General features: G+C 40.7%; 2 protein-coding genes across 2 annotated transcripts; one reads left to right on the plus strand and one right to left on the minus strand.

Moving 5' to 3' along the window:
• The first annotated feature begins 2,533 nt into the window (after positions 1 to 2,533).
• derl3 (derlin 3) lies at positions 2,534 to 6,941 on the plus strand. The gene is made up of 7 exons (XM_084056092.1): positions 2,534 to 2,685; positions 3,004 to 3,069; positions 3,164 to 3,237; positions 3,803 to 3,896; positions 4,987 to 5,182; positions 5,733 to 5,823; positions 6,273 to 6,941. Exons 1-7 carry the CDS (start codon positions 2,596 to 2,598, stop codon positions 6,373 to 6,375), a joined length of 714 nt encoding a protein of 237 aa, XP_083912218.1. The 5' UTR covers positions 2,534 to 2,595; the 3' UTR covers positions 6,376 to 6,941.
• On the minus strand, positions 6,860 to 20,662 carry LOC311044477 (SWI/SNF-related matrix-associated actin-dependent regulator of chromatin subfamily B member 1). The gene is made up of 9 exons (XM_084056091.1): positions 20,539 to 20,662; positions 18,998 to 19,109; positions 17,608 to 17,737; positions 16,971 to 17,108; positions 16,705 to 16,832; positions 16,271 to 16,437; positions 8,331 to 8,521; positions 7,471 to 7,602; positions 6,860 to 7,244 (listed from the first exon to the last, which is right to left on the minus strand). The coding sequence occupies exons 1-9, from the start codon at positions 20,629 to 20,631 to the stop codon at positions 7,205 to 7,207; spliced, it is 1,131 nt and encodes a 376-aa protein (XP_083912217.1). The 5' UTR covers positions 20,632 to 20,662; the 3' UTR covers positions 6,860 to 7,204.
• Between the last annotated feature and the right edge of the window lie 525 nt (positions 20,663 to 21,187).

Here is a 21,187-nt window from a genome sequence, read left to right on the forward strand (position 1 = left end):
AGAATCAATGACAGTCGTTAACAAGCCATCAACACACAGCAAGTGTGAACGACCCAGTCAAATCTATTCAGCGTCTTAACGATGGTGGTTGAACAATTAAGCAACACTTCAACAGGTGTAGGCATATAAGAGAGATGCATTATCCCAATTTCCAACACAGAGATATCCTCTTTTAAGTGTGTTTTTTTGCTCATAGAATTACATAAACCAGGTAGGTTACAATGACCAATTTATAACTGGATATTCATAATCATTTGACGTAATTCTGTGCATGTGATTAATTTGGATATATATGGACAGTTGTGCATACACGCCAGCCTAGCTCCACAAGTAAAACCAGAATCATCAGGCCATAATTGATAGCCTAATTGTTAATTGTTAACTTAGACAGGGGCCATTTTCGAATTGCACAAGTACAAGCAAGCACATGCGATTGATATGGGCACGCACATTTCCTATTAATGATGACTCAACCAGGTAAACCGGTACAGTTTCCCTTGAAATTCTAACTTACATTTCTGTGTATTTAAGGGAGGTTTTAGTACATCAAGGTAAATACAGGCTTTTATTTGATGTATGATGAATACGCATCAATGTTGTCAGTTACTTGGAAGTCGGAGTACATCAAGGTAAATACAGGCTTTGATGTATGATGACGTATCAATGTTGTCAGTTACTTGGAAGTCGTCTGACTCGGAGTCGGATGTCCAAATAAAAGCCTGTATTTACCTTGATGTACTAAAACCTCCCTTAAATACTTTGCGCTGTGTGCGTGTGTAAAACTGTCATCCTTGAGTTGAATTTCCTTTCTGTTGTCACACACACTAACAGTATCCACCATCGATAAAATAAAATATAATACAAATCTTCACTTTCCTACTAAATGCATGGTCAGGGACCACATGCAATACCTCCACGGACCACCAGTTGAAAACCCATGATGTAGGCAACAGTGTAGTCACCGTAGTTAATAATTATGGGATTCAATGGGTTTCCCATATGTAAGTTTAGAACACTGTCCATTCTGCTACCACTACAGACACTACACTACTACAAGACTGACTACAGTAATGTTCTAATCAATGTGGAAAACAAAACATCGGACATATTATCAGTTTTAAATGTCATGTTGTTGTATTTCATGGGGAGGGTTAGAGGTGTCAAAATAACACTAATTTCACGATGCTGGGCATATGATATCGATATGATACATTATTAATGTTTTTTTCTCATGTATCATCAACATTGGCCATCATCTTTAGTTTAAAATAACAATTATAAAGCACTTTAAAAAACAATTACAAAGTGCTTTGTACACACAAATAAATACATTTTGCAAGCTTAAGGGAGAAGTGAAGTTCTCACTAACTATAACCCCATTGTTTCAGAGGACAGATAGACACTAATATAACAAATATGATATAATATAACACTGCATAACTATAAATTCCACAAACCTCATATTTTTGTCATCTGGACTTTACGAACCATGAAGTGCAGCCTAGTTATTTCCAACAACTCAAAAATAATCTATTATACCAGATACAGTATAATACCATAAACAATCTTAGATTAGATGTAGGCCTATAGACCAATTATTTGTTTACTAACATTGAGCCTGGACGCACAGGTGATTGTTTCACGCAATCAATTCCCAACCTGTTTCGGGGTGCACTGGTTTCAGCACACCCCAACCCCCTCTTGTGTGTGTTGGCTAGTGAGACGCGTCCTAACGAGACCTGATATAATGGGTTTCGTTGCGCGCATACTGGCTGCACGCAGCCAGTATGACGTCGTCTGTTAAGGGGTCTATTTGAGAGTGCAGACTGGCATAACTGCTTTGACGCATGTCACATTAACGAGCATCAACGAGCATCAGCTGACACACAACACCTCCCCTCTGCAACTGAAAGTGACTGGAGTCTGTTTCATTTCTCTCCAAAATATCTTGAATATGATGGAAGACATGATTAATAATTACTGTGATTATGATAAGCTTTACATTTCGTATCATACACCATACAGTAAGAACTCCTATAACTTTCACCGGCAAAATAAAAAGAAGAAAAGACGTTAAAAAAAATAAAAAAATAGTACGATACAGTATGACATCTTGACAAGAGACGAAGCAGGCCAGGGACCCCCTCTATATTGTATAAAATTGTGTTTCAGATTCAACTTTTTTTGTTTACTTGGTCTGCTCATTTTTCACTCTACACCAAACACCTCTTTGCCAAAAAATAGCAGATCTACAAGCTCACAGCTTGTAGATCTGCTATTTTTTGGCTAAAGTTCTCCTCGGAAAAGGGATGCTAGGGTTCAAGTGGTTAAGGTAAAATAAAAAAATATTTTCACACAAAGATTTGGCGGACCCCCTGTAGTAACTTTGAGGACCCCTTAGGGGTCCCGGACCCCCTGTTGAAGACCCCTGGTCTAGTGATGCGAGGTTAGCGGTTGAGTGTGATGCTGACTGGGTGGCTGCATTTGATTGGCTGGGGAAATGCTAAGGGGCGTGGCCGTTTGGTTCGCCTCCCTCCGTCAACATCAGTCAGTCCTGAATAATATGGCACATGTGTGTTGTTGTAGTGCAGTGCCATGGCCAACAGCTTCACTCAGGAATACTTCCAGATCCCCGTGGTGACCAGAGCCTACACTACAGCATGTGTATTGACTACAGCTGCCGTGGTAAGACAAGACAATGGACACATACGATGATGAGCTAATAAATAAATGGCGAACAAACATGGAGAGAGCTTCATGTGGTCAGAAAGAACCACGACATTGCTGACGCGCAGGCAGCGATCAGCTGATTTATGTTAGCTGTGTATCCGTTTTAGGCCATATGTTTTCGCTTTTAAATTGTATTAAGTTATGGCATTATAAGAATGAAAATGAATAAATCATAAGTTTGGTTACACACGCACGTCTGAGAACAAACGTGCGTGTTGGATTGATGTGTCAACAACATGCTAGACAAGTTCAAGCTGTCTTTTATTTTTCCAGCAACTTGAGCTCATCACCCCTTTCCAGCTTTACTTTAACCCAGACCTGATTGTTAAACGATACCAGGTAAGAGATCACTGTAAACGTTACCATTTCATTATTGCTTTGTTTATAATGTTCTAATGTCATAATAATGTCCCTCCTCACCCTGTCTTTATAGATATGGCGCCTCGTCACCAACTTCCTCTTCTTTGGCTCCCTTGGATTCAGTTTCCTATTCAACATCATCTTTCTGTATCCTTAATCATCACGGCCTTTATGCAGTGGTGTAAAGTAACTTGTAGTTAAGTAAGATTCTACTCCATTACATCTCCATTACAATATTATACTTTTACTCCACAATTATTTGAAAACTTCAGTTACTAGTTACTTTTGTAGATTTGGATTATTATTACAAAACATACATGAACCACTTCAGCCCTATATACATTTCGGTCATTTGAAAATAGCCGATCTACAAGCTCACAACACACCAGTAGATACATTGTATACATTTGAAAACGTGTGAAACGGGACATTCTGCATAATGAGTACTTTCTACTTTTGGTACTTTAAGTACATTTTGATACCAATACGTTTGTACTTTTACTCAAGTCAATTTTGAGTATTTCTACGTTGCAGTATTGATTTTATTTAAGGAAAAAATGCGAGTACCTTTTTCACCATTGCCTTTATGCCTTTATCAACTTGAACTAGCTGATAAAACACGTACACAAAAAAGTTGTGGTAACAACATCCTTCTGAATGTATCTTTAAGTATCAGTTTGTTTGTTGCTGTCTTTAACAAACCAAACACAAGTTATCGATATTGCCGGATGCTGGAAGAAGGCTCTTTCCGGGGCAGAACGGCTGACTTTATTTTCATGTTCCTGTTTGGAGGCTTCCTGATGACTGTATCCTTCATTAGTAGTGATGTGTACCGGTTTCACCCACATATAACTCTATGGTTCCACCAACCGCCCTGCAGGCTGCCTGTGGGACTGAACCATTTATCTGCGGCTGCTGTCGCAACCTTTCACAGCATTGTGCCAGGCTGCAGCCTCAAACTATGACCATGTTAACTATATTAACCCCCCCCTATTTTGGGCATGTCGTAGCGAACATTTTCACAGTAAAAAAAAGTTAAGAAATGGAATAGCCTAGAGAAAAAAAAGGTCAAAATACATAACTAAAAATAAATGACCAATAAATAAAAGCTTAAAGGAGTAGTTTACCCAAAAATGTGTCAATAATAATAATAATTTGATGATCAAATTATTGTCTTAGGAATGTGAAGGGAAAAAAAAGATATCTATGAATTCAATGCTTCATGGGGTGTCTAATTGATAGAAAATAAGTACTTTTTTGGGTGAACTACAGCAGATGGCACCACAGTTGAAAAGTGTGATAGTGATGATGCCAAGCACTTACACACCATAAACCCTTGTACACATTCCACAATCATACCATTGTCGGACCTTTCACATGCACTCTTGGCCTTTTGGGAATTGGACAATGTTTTTAGAGATGTTGCATCATAGATGCCACTAATATTTGTACTTTACTTTGGGACTATTACTACTGTAATTTCATACAGCATCATCAACATGCATCAACCTCTTTTAACCACTTTAGCCCTATTTCTACTTTGGCTATTTGAAAATAGCCAATCTAAAAGCTTACAACATGTCTCTCCGTGACGCATTATGAACTTGTAGATCTGCAATTTTCTAAAATTATGGGGTCCCAGGCAAAATCCTTTCAGATGGGGGTCTGCGCTCAAATGCATATCATTTTGGGTTCCTTGAAATGAAAATGTTGAACCACTGATATACATGACCAAATTATTGTTTGCATTAGCTATTGTAAAAGGCGAAGTGCACTTTTTGAGGCCCCTGATGACAAACAAAAGGCATATGTGGCATTGTATTTAGCAGGTCAAAGCGGTCTCAAGTAGGTGACAGATTCCCTTTTGCTTATTGCATTTAACCCAAAGATCTCCAGCTGTTCGGTCTGTTTGCCAACCTGTTCTTCCTGGGCCAGGCATTCACCATCATGCTGGTGTATGTGTGGAGTCGACGACACCCGTTCATACGGATGAATTTCTTTGGCCTCCTGAACTTCCAGGCGCCGTTTCTCCCCTGGGTGCTCATGGGCTTTTCACTGCTGCTTGGCAACTCCATCGTTGTTGATCTTCTAGGTAGAGACATCCACCAAAATACAATCTTATGGCTGATTTATACTTTGTTGCGCACTGGTGTCTCCTACCGAAAATAGCAGATCAACAAGCTTGTAGATCTGCTATTTTTGGTGCGAGACCTGATGCACAATCAAGTATCAAGCTCATGTCTCATTTAACTATTCCTTTAAACTGTACCTTTATTCCAATTTCATACTTAAAGGAGGAGTTTTTAATTATTTTCTATCAATTACACACCCCATGAAGCCTTCATTTCATGGATTTATTTTTGTTTTTGTGGCATTCCTCAAGACAATAATTTGATGACCGTGTGTATTTACGGTAGGAGACACAAATAATCAACTTTGTGTCTCCTAATGGATACATTAGCCGGTAGGAGACGGGAATCATCATTAGCTTAGGAATGCGACAAAAAACAAAAAGAATCCATGGATTCAAGGCTTCATAGGGTGTGCAATTGATAGAAAATAAGTCATTTTTTGGGGGAACTCCCCCTTAGTTTCTTTGTACGGTGCTGTCAGTTTTGCTGATATGCTTCTTTCCTTTTCAGGTATTGGAGTTGGTCACATGTATTACTTTCTTGAGGATGTTTTTCCAAACCAGCCAGGAGGGAGGAAGCTACTGACAACACCAGAACTGCTGTAAGTATCAAAGGAAATTCACCTACTTTTATTGGCAATAAACAATAACAACCTCTGGCCAGTAAGAACAGATGGAGCCATAGTCAAGGACCTTCTTTTTACTGCAACCGAACTGAGCTTATACTGTACTTAAACTGTTTTTGAATTCCAGTCCAGGGCACCCAGAGCACTGGTTTTCATTCTACCCCTTTAATCTATGACAAATTTAGACCTGGGACTCCAGTTGGCTCGGCTGTAATTATATCTACCTAGTACTAGTCTCCAAGTTGGATTTGCGAAACTGCACTGGAGAAATGGTTAGAAGTTAGAACACCACCAAGTATTTTACAATTTTCACCTGCCAGAAGTTAAAAGGAATAGTTGTTTTTCAACACAAGTTAAGTTTGGGGTGAAGTAAAAGTAACATTTCCCTCCAGTCAAAATCATTCAGCATCGGTACTGTGTTTTAGGCGGGTGATATTTGACCATCCAGCTGAGGATCCCGATTACTCCCCTCTCCCAGAGGAACAGGCAGGGGAGTTGCCGCAGAACCAGGAGGAGCCTGATCAATAGCATGTCCTTACCTACCAGAAGTGACAGGTCAAGACTAACTGAAAGCCAAAAGGACAATGTGATGTGCATTTGTGTCTTAACCACATTTTCAACACTATAATTACATCTTTCATTGTAGATATAAATCAGTCTTTTTGTGTTTTACTTAATGCATCTAGAATTTCAGTTAATTATCCAGTTTGTTTGCATTTGTTTGTGGAGCGAGACCAAATGACAAATCTCTTCATTGCTGTTGTGGTCAATACAAGGCCATGGCACTGCAGGACTCATTGGTAAATGTGCCGACGGCCCAGAATCCCATCAGTCCGTAGCCATGGAATCCATGCAGTCTGCACTTTCACCTACAGTACTGCCTTTGTGGGTGAAACCCTAGTGTCAAATAGAAATTGCTTAGCACAACAAGCAACCGAGTTGTCCAGTGTTTCCAGCACAAACATGTGTCATAACATGGCTTCAGTGCTTCATTAAATTATAACAAGGGAAATCCAAGGTCAATCACCTTTTATTTTGTAAGAATTATTCAAATGTACAAAAAGACAACAAATACAACATAATATATTATCTGAGACTGGCTGTGTGTGTGTTTTCTCTTCCCTCTGTGGGTGCATTTTTCTTTTTACTACTGTAGTAGGGTTTTGCTAAATGAAACAATATGAAAAATAAACATGTAAAGAAAGGGATTCTACTGACAGGACGCAGGTAATCAAAGAGCACCAGCTCAGGACAACTAGCTGAAGGAATGTCTCTTGTTGTGGCTGCAAAAAATCACAACAGCTTCATACTTTGTCAGATGGCCAGGATTACTGTACAAACGTTGACATTACATCGTCTACCATGCAGGTGCTGTATTTGCCAGTCGTCTCATTCGCCTGCAAAGCAAAACCAGAATATCAAGAGCAGTCAACAACTGACTTAATTTACAATTATGGTCATGTTTCTTGCTGAAGTGTCCATTCTTTTCTTTTATCAAAAACATACTACAGAAATCTTACATACACTACAACCAGATAAAATGACTTAACAGCATTCATATCAAGATTGTAAAATGGTTCTAAATGTATTGACTGTAGTAAATGAGACTGAAAAGATGCTCACCTAGTGTTTCTGTCCTGGTCCCTGATCTTCTTCTCCATCTCTGCATCTGTTAGAGTCTCCAGTAGGGGGCACCACTGGTCAGCGTCACCTGTGTTTCTGATGGCTATCTCCACTGTGGGAAGGTTATTCTCACTGCAAACAGACATAAATGAGCCAAACAACTCAGTACAAGCAACGTTATCAAACGTTTTACCTGCATACCAGCTGTTTGAAACTGCAAACAACAGATGGTTAAATTGTTCATCAGTGCCCATGTGTGCTAGAGATCTTAATGTGGGCTTCCATGTTCAATATTACTTACAAGTCATCTCCCGCATGACAACTTGCACCATCAGCAACTCTAACTCAATGAACTACAGGCACAGAAAATATAAAAATGTAAAGAAACACTTTGCCAATTTTCAACCTCATTTCTACTAATAGTGGTGACTGTCCACAACGCCCATAATACTTGCCGTTGTTCTCTGCAATGCTGTACTCAACTGTAGCAGTCTGGTTTACTTACGACACAGAGTGAAAGATTACAGGCAGAGTTTCAACGGAATGAGGCTGCAGAACGAACCAAAGATACATAGATAGGCCTTTATTGATCCCAGCATGAACAAATTGGGGCAGTTAGGGATTGGAAGATGAAATCAGATCCTGTGTATTGGTAAATGGCAAATTACAATGATGGAAGTAATTTCGAAATTGCCAATAAAAAGACAATAAACTAGCATGTGCATAGATATTTTCAATGATGTACTGTGTGTGTGTGTGTGTGTGTGTGTGTGTGTGTGTGTGTGTGTGTGTGTGTGTGTGTGTGTGTGTGTGTGTGTGTGTGTGTGAGTGCGTGCGTACTCATGGTCTGTATGTAATACCTGAAAGCATATGTCCTCTGGTGCCAGCTCAGCTGCCCTCGGATACTGTATGCAATAGTGGTGACGAACTCTCCACCCAGCCCCAACTCAGAACAGAGTTTTAGGGCAAATTTCTCTGGAGAGTTCTCCCTCTCAGACATGTCCCACTCAAACTGGTCCACCAGAGAGATGTTCCCAACATGGATATTCAACTTAAATAAGAGAAAATGTAATTAACACAAAACATATAAATAAAAGGAAATCATGTAATTGACTACTTACAATATTTCAAATAGCCGTAGGGGCTGTGTCCACAAAGCATTTTGAGGTGCCAGTGCCTTTCTGCCATGCATTATGGTAAAGGAGAACTCCTCTTTTATCAGAGGACGATGGGGCCTCAAAAAGATCAACAAACATGGTAGAGAGGCTGTTGTGCACCCGCACACTTCCAACGTCTTCTCCTCACAGCGGGGTATTTGTACCAAAAATGCAGATAACGCAACGATCAAACCTAACAAGCGCTCTGCCAGCTTTGGAAGTGCTCTGGGCATCCATACTATTGAACCAATAAATTGGGAAAGAAAGAAACCTGGGCTACAATGGTTATACTTCTCTAAAGCTAAACTTGAGAATATTCCCAAACCTAAAGCATGATTTTGATTTAGTTAATAGCCATTAGATTTCCGGAAAACTGTGGTGTTTTTCAAATTAGTCCCAGGTCTAAATGGGCTAAAAATGTTGTGGTCTTGCTTAAAACCTGCCCCTTTCTGGTCATCCTTTGTGTTACTATTTATAAAGATTATGGCTGTAATATTATGCCCTCTCCTACAATTGCTATTGTTGGTACATTTCTCAGTTTCAGATGGTTCCAATTAACTCCCTGCTCTCTTACAGAGGGTCATTGACTTCTCCTCGTTATTCGCTAAACACTTCATTCTATTTATATGGAAGGATGTAACCCATCTATTTATATGGAAGGATGTAACCCATCCAACACCCAACCAATGGATCAAAGATGTGATGCAAAACATCAAGCTGGAGAAAATTAGATGAACCCTCAACGGCTCCATTAAGAGATTTTACACAATCTGGGACCTATTAATAAACTATGAATAGGAACAATGAAGTCATACCTCTGCAGGTGGTTTGTCCTACCTATGTTTAAATACACTGTGACGCACATGATTTGTCTGTTTACTTTTTTTTGTGATCTGTCTGTTTTGGATGTTGAGGAGGTTACACATCACCATCAAAAGGTTAAAACGCAATAAAGCTGAAAGCGTATTTCCATTGCGGTCCCTTATAAAATGTGAGATATATATGAAGTGTGATAATGACTGTGTGTGTGTGTGTGTGTGTGTGTGTGTGTCAAGTTCGTCACAGTTCAGCTCCAAACCCAATACAAGGACACAACTCAGTCTTCAACTCAATCAACTTCTTTATTTTTCCAACTCTTATATTTCACTTTTGTTGGTTTCTTTTTGTTGATTGGTCAATCATAGTCAGTCAGACAGACAGACAGGTTGTAAACCTTAAAGACAGAAAGAAACAAGGTTTAACAACATTGCCGTTTTACAACAAAATGATGGTGTTTTTTAAACAACTTAGGGTTTTCAAAACTTAGGGTTTCAAACATTAAATGTTTTAAAACAATAAATGTCCCAAAACAATAAATGCCCTAAAACAATTATGCTCCAAAACAATAAATGCTTTAAAACAATAAATGCTTCAAAACAATCAAATGCCTTAAAACAATAAATGCTTTAAAACAATTACAGCCCTTAGGCAAACAAAAGTGTCTTTAACCAATCAATGCCTTAAAACAAGTTATTTAAAGTAAATTATTTTAAACATTTTAAATGAATTAAACATTTAAAATGAATAAACCATTTTAAGTCCTTTAAATGGAATAAAGACACATTTTAGGAAATAGCAGACCCACAAGCTTGTAGATCGGCTATTTTTCACTTAGCATTTTTTAAACATGGCAAATTCATGAATTCCAAATTTTAGTAGTCTCAAATCATAAACAGAATTAACCTTTTTAAACTTTGTATTATTTTGCATTTCACACTTTTCTTTCCAAACACAAAAGGAGGACAATGCTACTTAATGTGTGTGCAATGCTGCAATGTGTTCCTTAATTTAAACTTAGCCAGTTAACCATGAACACATTATAAGCCACATTTCAAACACATAAGCAGTATTGCAACACAAAGTCAATAAACAGTTCACCAACCATTGGCATCTTTGGGCTGAACTTCTTCTAGAACTTGGAGTTCCTTCTCTCCTCTTTGAAGTGTGTTTGTAGACTGAGCACCTCCATTCCTTTTCAGGTGCTTCTGATCAGCTAATGAGCGGCCATTTTGCTGTTGCATTCTGGGAAATGTAGTTTGGAGCAGGGCAGTAGTAGAGCAGGGGTGTAGTTCAGTTCTGACTATACATGGGCCAGTAGGAAGAGGATTTGCCCTAGGCTCTCACCACTAAGTCAAAGCTCCCTTTCTGAGTCTTGACTTTACACCTCCCACTTGAGCTCCTGGTTACTGAACCCAAGGAGGTCACCTCATCCTTCCCCTGAGACTGTCACCTTTCCTCCATGTTGCTCCTCCACTGGAATCAGGACAACGAGACGCCTGACATCTCCGTGGAGAATCGTGGCAGGAATCTTGGTGGTCTTCTTCTCAGCTTTGGTCCTCTTGCTCATGATTTCCTCGTTAGCCTGCTTCTTCGTCATAACCGGGTAGCTTGGAAATGTCCTGTCCTGAACAATGCCTTCCTTGTCAGGATTCACACTGATCACTCTGGCCAACTTGAACTGACTTCTCAAGGCATTTTGATCAGCTAGCCAAACAATGTCCCCAACAGCAACATTCCTCTCTCTTGTGTGCCACTTGCTTCTGACAATATCAGCATGGATGGCTCTGGACGCCATGCAGCTGAATACAATTCCCCAGACTTTGAGCTTCGCTTTTTTCTTCACCTTGTCTTTGACTTCACAGGGTCCAAACAGGTCCATAGCGGTGAACTCAAATGGAGCTGGTTCTGCCCGCTCTGGTGGGAGGTCACTCATTATCTGTTGACATTGCTTCGCTCTTGCTTTCTGACATGTCACACAGCCATCGATTCCTTTCTTGGTTATTCTTCGACTATTAACCACCCAGGCTTTGGCCTGGATGTCAGGCGTGACATCTTGCGCTCTGGGCTCTTCATTTGAAGGTTTTGCCTCCCACTTTGCCTGCTTTGTGGCCTGGTTCTTCAGGTCCAACCATTTGTAAGCAGCTCGCTGGACCCAGGCTATGACTCCAACCAGTCTGGACAAACTGCTGAACTTCTTCACATCCAGAAGACTTTTGGCAACGGAGCCAGTACGCACTCTTCCCTGTAAGGTCTCATCAGATGCTTCAGATGTGTCTGAGCGGAGAACACAGTGACTCAGGTCAGCAATATTTCTTGCCTCAGGCTCTTCAACTTTGGGATGATCCTGAGGGGCGACTCCACGGCCTTTTTTCACCTGGGCTCTTGTCACCACTGCTGAAAATGCTTTTCTCGGCAGCTTGTCGATGCTGTCCCACTTCCACCACTCTAGGAAGTCTCTGTGACTGGCAGCTGTGTACTTGGCCTCAACCATGGCGTCATCTAGGTGAACTGTCTCTATTTTGAAGGGGCCTTTAGCAGGGATCTCCTCATACTTGACAGCAGCTGTTCTCATAGAACGAGCGAAATGAGTCTCTGACTTATTTGCAGCCACATTTCTTTCTTTAAGAAGATCAGGGTGTGCTCCGCCCACAGTTTTTCCTAGAGGGCCTTCCCACAAGACAAGGTCCCCCACAGCTCTCACCCTCTGTGGGGCAAGTCTTCCTTCTCTGTGACTGATGAGCAACTCAATTTTCTCAGGTCTCTTCAGCTCCTCAAGTGCGACTTCTGGGAAGAATCTTTTAAGCTGCTCAGGTCCGACTACCCAGTGAACTTTTGCAATCTCATTCAGGCCATAGCACACTAGTTCATGAGCCCTCTCTGTTCCCTTGGAGGTTTTGACTCGAATCCTGAGAAGATATCTCCTTGTGGCTACTTTATTCGTCATGCCACCGACTCCATGCACAACTAGTGTGACCTTTTCACTCCTCAGCTTCAACCTGTCGGCTGCTTGATGCGTTATGTAGTTGGTGTCTGACGCCAGGTCCACCAGGGTTCCAATCTTCTGGCCTGCATTTGCAGTCACTTCCATCAACATCATTAAAACCGGAAGCTCTCGCAGTCCACTTTCCTTCAGAAGACCCATCTGGTCCTTTGTAGAGCTTCCCTTGGAGGTCTTGTTGGTGAACGCCTTCCTGCACCTCTCTGCTACCTCCGGGGAGAGTTCGCTCAAGAATCTTTCCTGTTCCTCGGTTAGGTTCTTGTTCCTGCTGTCTTTCCATGGCTTCTCATTGTCGCCTCTCTTAGCTTCTCCTCTTGGGTTTGGGCAGAGAAAGAAGTGGTGATCTGAGGAGCCATCCCTCCTGCAGTCTTTGTTTTTGCAAAGGTAATAATCTTTACAGCCGTCATCATTCCTCTTGTGGCACCCCAAGCATTTCCTGCATGCACCAATCTTCTTAAGAGCCGTTTCCTTTTCTGACAGCTTCAGTCCTTTGAATTTCTTGCAGAAGAAAATCCTGTCTTTGTGCTTCTCTTCTCCACAGATAATGCACCCATCTTCAGTGTCATCTTTCTTTGTGGTTTTGGTGGAGGCATATTTCCTGTTACCTTTCCATTCTGCTTTATCATATTTTTCGGACTTGTCCACTATCCTCAGGTGATCCAGTCTCTCAAAGATATCCTCCTGCTTCTTGAGGAATGTGAGCAACATGTCAAAATGGTTATCTTGAGTGACATTATTGTTGGCATCAACCATGAAGACAAGCCAGTCTCTCTTCACAAATTCAGGAAGCTTGCTCTCAATGGACTTTACCATAAGTGGGTTCTTGAGGGCACCTGTATTTCCAAGATCAGTTAGGTCTGAGAGGGCTTTCTCTACTGTCTGGATTAGGTCTACCACTTTCCTTGGCTGGTTTCCTTTCACAGGTGGGATTTTCTCCAGCTCTTCAATGATTTCCACAGCGATGGTAGACTTATTTCCATACCTGTTTTCCAGCACTCTGAATATGTCTTCAGCTGTGTTGTAGGTCGACAGTCTGAGGTCTTTGGCCATCTTCTCATCCATACTGTCAAGGAGCTGGACCTTTTTGACCTCTTGTGAACCTGTCGGCTCTCCCTGTCTTTGCAGACTCTCCCAGTCTTTCTTCCAGCGGTGGAAAACTCTTTTGCAGCCACTAAAGGTAGGCAGTTTAGTTGGCTTCATTTTCACAAGTGGCATAAAATGTCTGGTTGGTTCTGTCTTCACAGTGGGGGCTGCTGCACCTTGCCTTTCAACCGTCCGTGCTTTGGCAAACTCAGCCTTTCTAGCTTCGAGATCATTGCTGGCCTTTTTCAGGTCCTTGATATTCTTCCTGAAGTCACTGCCTCCTATTGTGGGGATCCATGACTCCCAGTCTGACAAAGTTTTAGAAGCCTCTTTGATTAGTCTCTCGATCAAAAGTAGATAGACTTCAAAGTTTTCACAGTTCATGCTTTCCACTGGTATTGTGAATGCATGTGCACACGCCTTGTCAGCTTCTCTGAATGCAGCGTCCATCTCATCTAGTCCGTACTTGGTCCAGATGTTGGTTTGGACAAGCCTTTTTACTTCATCCAACCTTTTCTCACAGTCGCTGGTGACCTTCTCAAGGCATTCTTCCTGATCTTCATCAAGCTCTGCCTCTTCATCCTCCTTTGCCTTGGCTTCAACCTCTGCTAGTAGCCCAGACCTGAAATCATCATTAGCTCCAATGACCCTCCGTGCATCAGCAGATAGTTTTGCATATTCTTCTCTGAGCTCCAACTCATTTAAACTGTCTGCTTTCCTGCTGAGGTAGTTGGCCTGCCTGGTGAAGCAGCTTTTTGCGACAGTCCTCTCCTTCTTTAACTGATCCATTGTTTTGCCAAGAGCATCCTCCGCCATTTTTGATCAGTGAGAGGTTTCCTTCCTTTTCTTTATCTTTATCCTGGAAGTTGAGTATTGACTTTCACAGGTTTCTTCGTTGTTTCCGCAACACTTTTCATCAGCTTCCTTTGCTAGACTTTCTGAAGCCTTTTATCTTCTTGTCCTGTTGCTGGGCTGCTGGTTTACAACTGTCAAGTTCGTCACAGTTCAGCTCCAAACCCAATACAAGGACACAACTCAGTCTTCAACTCAATCAACTTCTTTATTTTTCCAACTCTTATATTTCACTTTTGTTGGTTTCTTTTTGTTGATTGGTCAATCATAGTCAGTCAGACAGACAGACAGGTTGTAAACCTTAAAGACAGAAAGAAACAAGGTTTAACAACATTGCCGTTTTACAACAAAATGATGGTGTTTTTTAAACAACTTAGGGTTTTCAAAACTTAGGGTTTCAAACATTAAATGTTTTAAAACAATAAATGTCCCAAAACAATAAATGCCCTAAAACAATTATGCTCCAAAACAATAAATGCTTTAAAACAATAAATGCTTCAAAACAATCAAATGCCTTAAAACAATAAATGCTTTAAAACAATTACAGCCCTTAGGCAAACAAAAGTGTCTTTAACCAATCAATGCCTTAAAACAAGTTATTTAAAGTAAATTATTTTAAACATTTTAAATGAATTAAACATTTAAAATGAATAAACCATTTTAAGTCCTTTAAATGGAATAAAGACACATTTTAGGAAATAGCAGACCCACAAGCTTGTAGATCGGCTATTTTTCACTTAGCATTTTTTAAACATGGCAAATTCATGAATTCCAAATTTTAGTAGTCTCAAATCATAAACAGAATTAACCTTTTTAAACTTTGTATTATTTTGCATTTCACACTTTTCTTTCCAAACACAAAAGGAGGACAATGCTACTTAATGTGTGTGCAATGCTGCAATGTGTTCCTTAATTTAAACTTAGCCAGTTAACCATGAACACATTATAAGCCACATTTCAAACACATAAGCAGTATTGCAACACAAAGTCAATAAACAGTTCACCAACCATTGGCATCTTTGGGCTGAACTTCTTCTAGAACTTGGAGTTCCTTCTCTCCTCTTTGAAGTGTGTTTGTAGACTGAGCACCTCCATTCCTTTTCAGGTGCTTCTGATCAGCTAATGAGCGGCCATTTTGCTGTTGCATTCTGGGAAATGTAGTTTGGAGCAGGGCAGTAGTAGAGCAGGGGTGTAGTTCAGTTCTGACTATACATGGGCCAGTAGGAAGAGGATTTGCCCTAGGCTCTCACCACTAAGTCAAAGCTCCCTTTCTGAGTCTTGACTTTACAGTGTGTGTGTGTGTGTGTGTGTGTGTGTGAGTGTGTGAGAGAGAGGATTTGTTTCTTGTCTTTTTTCCAATATTCCTTCTTTTTCTATGGATACTTGCATCTTGAGATAATATATTTTGTTAATGTTGTATCTGATAAATGGTAAGAATCTATATACCCAAGTAGTGATGAAACAAAATTGTGAAAGAAACCTTTTTATCAGCCAAATTTTACTTCTATTATACAGTACAGTATATTCATTTTAAAAGGTTTAAACATTTCTATAATTGAAAAAGACCTTTAGATCAGTGATTCTCAAACATTTTTATGTCAAGGACCCCAAATTGATTTATTTTGGAAATATGTTGTGCCAGGGACCCCCATAAGAGAAGATTTGTCTACAAGCTCACACAACCGTCTGTGGGCTTGTAGATCTTGTAGAGTTTTCCAATAGCCCAAAACATAAAATAAGGCTTTGTGTCTGTTCCTCATTTTTCTGGGGACCTCCTGGTTGGAACCCCAACAAGGACCCCTGGGGGTCCCCGGACCCTACTTGTAGAACCACTGCTTTAAGCGATGGCCCTACCACCAGACTGAATGCAGACCGATAGGATTTTACACACCTTGATGATGACCCTCTGGTCTGTCTGTTCCTCCAGGAGGCTGTCTGTTGGATAGGACTCAATCTGTTGTCGAATAGCTGAGGCGATGGCTGGGACGAAGGCCAGAGGGTTGAGGTCCAGATCATCGCATAGGATCTCAGAAAACATCTCAGGGGTCATCAGTTTCTCTGCAGATGCAAACGTGCAGAAGTGAGCCTAGCTCACACTATGACACATTTAACCCCAGTCCCCCAGGGCTCTATACTAGTTCGTCCTGCACAGAATCTCTCCTATCCCGTACGCTAGGGTTGAATGAGTGTTGTTTATCTCAGCAATGGAGATAAATGATGTTAGAATCATGGTGGTTCAACGAATGAGAGACACCTCTTCTCACTTCACAAGAATGATGTATTTCAGTTAATAATGGGTGTGCAGAAGTATAAATTACGCCGTACCATTCATATTCCAGGTGAAAGCGTCTCTGAGCTTCTGTCCCTCTATCTCCATGTCCAGCCGAATTGGAACCAGCACTTCAGACTGAGTTGCATTCTCGTGGATCACAGCCGGATCATGGTCATCAAAACTAACACCACAAACAACAAAAACACACAGCATTAATACTAACCACCACTATACCTACATTTGAACATTCTCCCTATTTGTTCATCAGTGTGCGGGTTTCTCTCACACCGACTATATGCAGCCAGTTATTTGTGCTTACCACAGGGGGAAGGTCCTCTTCTTGTCTCGACCCAGTCGACTGCGGTTGATAGTCGTAGAGCACGGAACAGCGTCAAGATGGTGAGAACTATTTGGCAAGGTGGGAACCCATTGACTGTTCCTTTTGCCTTTCTGTTCTCTGTTGAAGGGATCAAGAGTGTTGTTACCAGAGCGTAGCCTTAATGATCACCAGCCAACATTAAGGTTGTCCGATTAGAAATACTTTATTATCAGGCAACATATTCTGTTACAAAAGGGTCTCTTTCAGTCCATAAAACAGCCAATGCATGTCCATCAACTGTGCTATGTGTCCTTAAACTGACATTAATAATAATAATATATATATTGCACTTTACATTTGAAACAAATCTCAAAGTGCTAGACATTGAACTGAAAACTCAATCACCAGCTTTTCCGTGAACCTACTCATTAATTGTTAGCTACTAAGCATTGCATACAAACATCAGCTATATGCCTACTGCATAAATTACATTATGCACTGTGGTTATAACGAGTGCTTTATCTAACATTACTTCTTTAGGGACATTTTATTTTATCTCATTACATCACATCAGTACAAAAGGCCGGCCAATACAAAGAACCCCTTAGATAAACTGTAATGCAGAGATGTACTGTACCTGAGGTAGGCAGGTGGCTCTGTGTTGATCGAGATAGCCTTGTACTTTTCATCATTTCCTTCAAAGATCTCTTCTACTTCTGAAGCTTTAAGCAGGGTCACACTAGTAGCCAGAGTAGTGTAGCCATGATCTAAATAAGAGGAAACAACAAATCCGAGACAGTAATGTGGAAACATACAAAACCAGGTTTCTGACAATGAATAAGGTGTTGGGCCACCACGTCCACAAGCTACAAGAACAGCTTGATCAGAGATCGAAAATCATTCTTACAAAAGCAAAGATATTCCCTCATTTGATGTTTTGATGGTGGTGGTTGTTGTCTCTCTACACACTGGTCCAAAATATCCCATCAATTTGGTTGATATGTGGTGACTACAAAGGCCATAGCATAATGATTTATACTCATTAAGCCATTCAGCGATACCTTGTACCTATGTGGATGGGGCAATGTCATTCTGGAAGAGACCACTCTCAATAGAGCCACTTGACCCTATTCAGTCGACAATTCGGGCCGTTAACAATTCCCTTGGTGTACGCCGCACATACCGTTGTTGGAATGATAAACCCCTTGAAATGAAACATCTCATTTTCAAGGGGGCCCTTAGAACACATGCACACGTCCACTTGTGGAGAATATGGTGAAAGATGACTCATCTGATCATACCACTTTTTTCAACATCTCTGTAGACCAAGTGATATTCGCACCATTGAAATCTCAGATGTACATTTTGTCTTTGAATGAGGGGTTTATGTACTAGATCCCTACTAGAACACCCCTCTCTATGCAGACTGTTCTTGCCGGCAGTCTGATCACATCTTGTAATAATGACACTCAGTCACCTGAGGAAGGGTTGCTCTTCCATGTTTCCTTACATATGACACACTAATGCACAAGCTGCATCATGGTCACTGATGGCTTTCCCATAAATCAAAATGCAGATGACACTTTAGTCACTGCTATGGAAAGAGTAGCCAGTTGAGCTCCTGCCATCTGTGCCCAAATAACAAACCCTCTTTCAGTCACTAAGATCTTTTCCTCTTGCCATCTTGGTCCAAAACCAAGGTGAACTGGACCTGCTCACCATTCTTATATAGACAATAGAGCATAATCAGATGTTAGTTGTATCATACGGTTCATCTGTCTGTATGGAAGCCGGTGCATTTGTTATTCATTGCATTCATGCTAGTCTCTCGAGCCAGACTGTTGACTCCCACAATTTTCAAATGCTTCCATCATACATACTATATATGTATATATAGCATTCGGAGATTGTGGAATAGTTGTCTGGCCATGCGAGACTATACATTCATGGGTTTCCTTTCATTTGTCACCTGTCTGTTGTATATCTTTGGTTCTTATCATTGGTATCGGGGAATGTTCTCCACTGACCATGTGATGATTCCACTATTTTCTTCCGCTCCTCTAATGAAGCCAGTTTTCTCCATAACGACGGGTACCTCTTGTAAAGGGAGCCTCTGAACATACGAAGGTAATTCCCAACCTATAATACATAAAGTCGAAAGTCAGGTCAGCGCCTAAACAGTCAGTCACATATGGCTATACTAGAAACTATAATGATTATAAATAAACTATAGTAGAATATAATTTCATGTATGAATATCTAAAGTTGGCAATTATATTCCTCCTTGACAGCTTTATTAATATTACCGTTACCATTGGGTATATTTCAAAGAATACAGGATAGGTGGGCACTAGGGACATCTGGGCACCTCTTAAAATTGTCTATTTTGTCCTAAATGTTATAAAAATGTAATATTTGAAAAATTGTCTTAAGTAATGTAAAGTATACATGATGTGACATGCACGATACATCACTATCAGACTTAAATGTATCCTTCAACTTCTTGTTTATGCCCCAAAATGACTTGATATACAGGTTTAGTAGCAATTTGTAGTAATTGTAGAAATATCAGACCTTAATTGTCGAATGTTTAAGCATGTTCTAATCATGTATACTTTAACTTCAACATTTTCCAAATTTTTTTTTTTTTCTAACACTTTAGACAAAATAGCCAAATTTACATCGAGGTGCCCAGATGTCCCTGTAAGTGCCCACATATCCTGTTAACCTAGAAACTAAAATGATTTTAAATAAACTATAGTAGAACATCATTTAATGTATGAATATCTAAGATATTCCTTATTCCAACTGTATTCCTCGACAGTTTTACCATTGGATATCTTTCAAACATTAACAAAGAGTGAATGAAAACTCTCATGAATGAAACACAACTTAACTTTTAATAACTCGGAGTGTGTTATACATGGAACATGCATAACCAACATGTTTGCACGTTGTTTTTAGATTCAATCACAAACAATGAATGAGTCTTTAACGCATTGGTTCTCAAAGTGGAGTCCGGGGACCCCCAGGGGTCCTTGAGGGAGTTCCAGGGGGTCCCCAGCTAAATGATAGATTAGGCACCAAATGGACCCTTATGGGTCTGTAACTCTGAGAGTGTACAAATGGAACCAAATGGACCCGTTAGGGTCCATTTGTACACTCTCAGAGTTAAATTGACATAGATTTTACAATATAAATTGCGGTCCAAGTGATAGAAATGCCATTAAATGGGGGTCCGTAGCCCTAATGCATGTCAAACTGGGGGTCCTTGAAATTAAAACGGTTGAGAATCACTGCTAGAGCTGTAAAAGATATTCCATTATGGGGGTCCCTGGCTTATCTTTTAAAATGGGGGTCCGCGGGCTAATATTTGTCAATTTGGGGGTCCTTGACATGAAAAAGTTTGAGAACCATTGCTTTAACGTACGACCCCTTAGCAGCTACTGCCAGCTAGCTACCATTAGCTTGTTGGCTAGCCAACCGGCGGCCAAACTGGGAGACGTATCGCTGCCAAATAACAACTCTAAAGTACAGCTGTTTCTGTTAAAGTGGATGAAACACTAACCTCCGATCCGATCATATAGAAATCTCCATCGTCCTCCAGCTGAAACTTGACAGGTTTCTGTCCAAACGTTTTGCTCAGCGCCATCATCATCATACTGGAGCCCAATAACAGCTAGCTCCCAATAGACGGATTTCCGCGCGACGTCATCACAGAGCAGAATGCGCAATCTGCGCATGCCTGGGGGTCAGTGGGGGAAAGGCGCGTTCGAAAATACAGCCCTGAGCGGCAGTGAGCGCACTGGCCAATACAAACTAATAGTGAGTGTGCTCCGGTGCGTAATTTCCAAACGCACCCATAGGCTTCCCCCCGCAGCTGCGCGGTCATATTCCTCTCATGTTTACTAACAGGAAACCTCCCTATAACAAAGCCTCGTGCCACTGCGCAGGCGTCAAGTGACCCGGTCAATGTTGCCAGGTTTTGTTAGATAAATAAGCGGTCTATGAAAAGGAGCCCAAAAAAAGCGGCCGCGTGAGCACTTCAAACCTCAAATAAATAAATACTATTTGAAAATAGAAGATCTACAAGCGACGTGTTGTGAGCTTGTACATCTGCTATTTTCAAAACAAAGTGGAATATTTGTACACTTTATAAAGAAGCCACAAATAAACAACTACACTTTAGAAACAAGCCCCAAATAAATAACTACACT

This window comes from Gymnoscopelus microlampas (assembly GCF_963454915.1).
Source record: "Gymnoscopelus microlampas genome assembly, chromosome: 4".
In the NCBI taxonomy this organism is placed as follows: domain Eukaryota; kingdom Metazoa; phylum Chordata; class Actinopteri; order Myctophiformes; family Myctophidae; genus Gymnoscopelus; species Gymnoscopelus microlampas.

Bases quoted from the DNA above. Each gene is read 5' to 3' on its own strand.
- derl3 (XM_084056092.1), top strand. From the start codon at position 2,596: ATGGCCAACAGCTTCACTCAGGAATACTTCCAGATCCCCGTGGTGACC. The intron at 2,686-3,003 runs GTAAGACAAGAC...TTATTTTTCCAG, and splicing joins TATTGACTACAGCTGCCGTG to CAACTTGAGCTCATCACCCC. The intron at 3,897-4,986 runs GTATCCTTCATT...AAAGATCTCCAG, and splicing joins TTGGAGGCTTCCTGATGACT to CTGTTCGGTCTGTTTGCCAA.
- LOC311044477 (XM_084056091.1), bottom strand. From the start codon at position 20,631: ATGATGATGATGGCGCTGAGCAAAACGTTTGGACAGAAACCTGTCAAG. The intron at 17,738-18,997 runs GTCAGTGGAGAA...CCTCTTATTTAG, and splicing joins AATAGTGGAATCATCACATG to ATCATGGCTACACTACTCTG. The intron at 16,438-16,704 runs GTACGGCGTAAT...TTGCATCTGCAG, and splicing joins TTTCACCTGGAATATGAATG to AGAAACTGATGACCCCTGAG.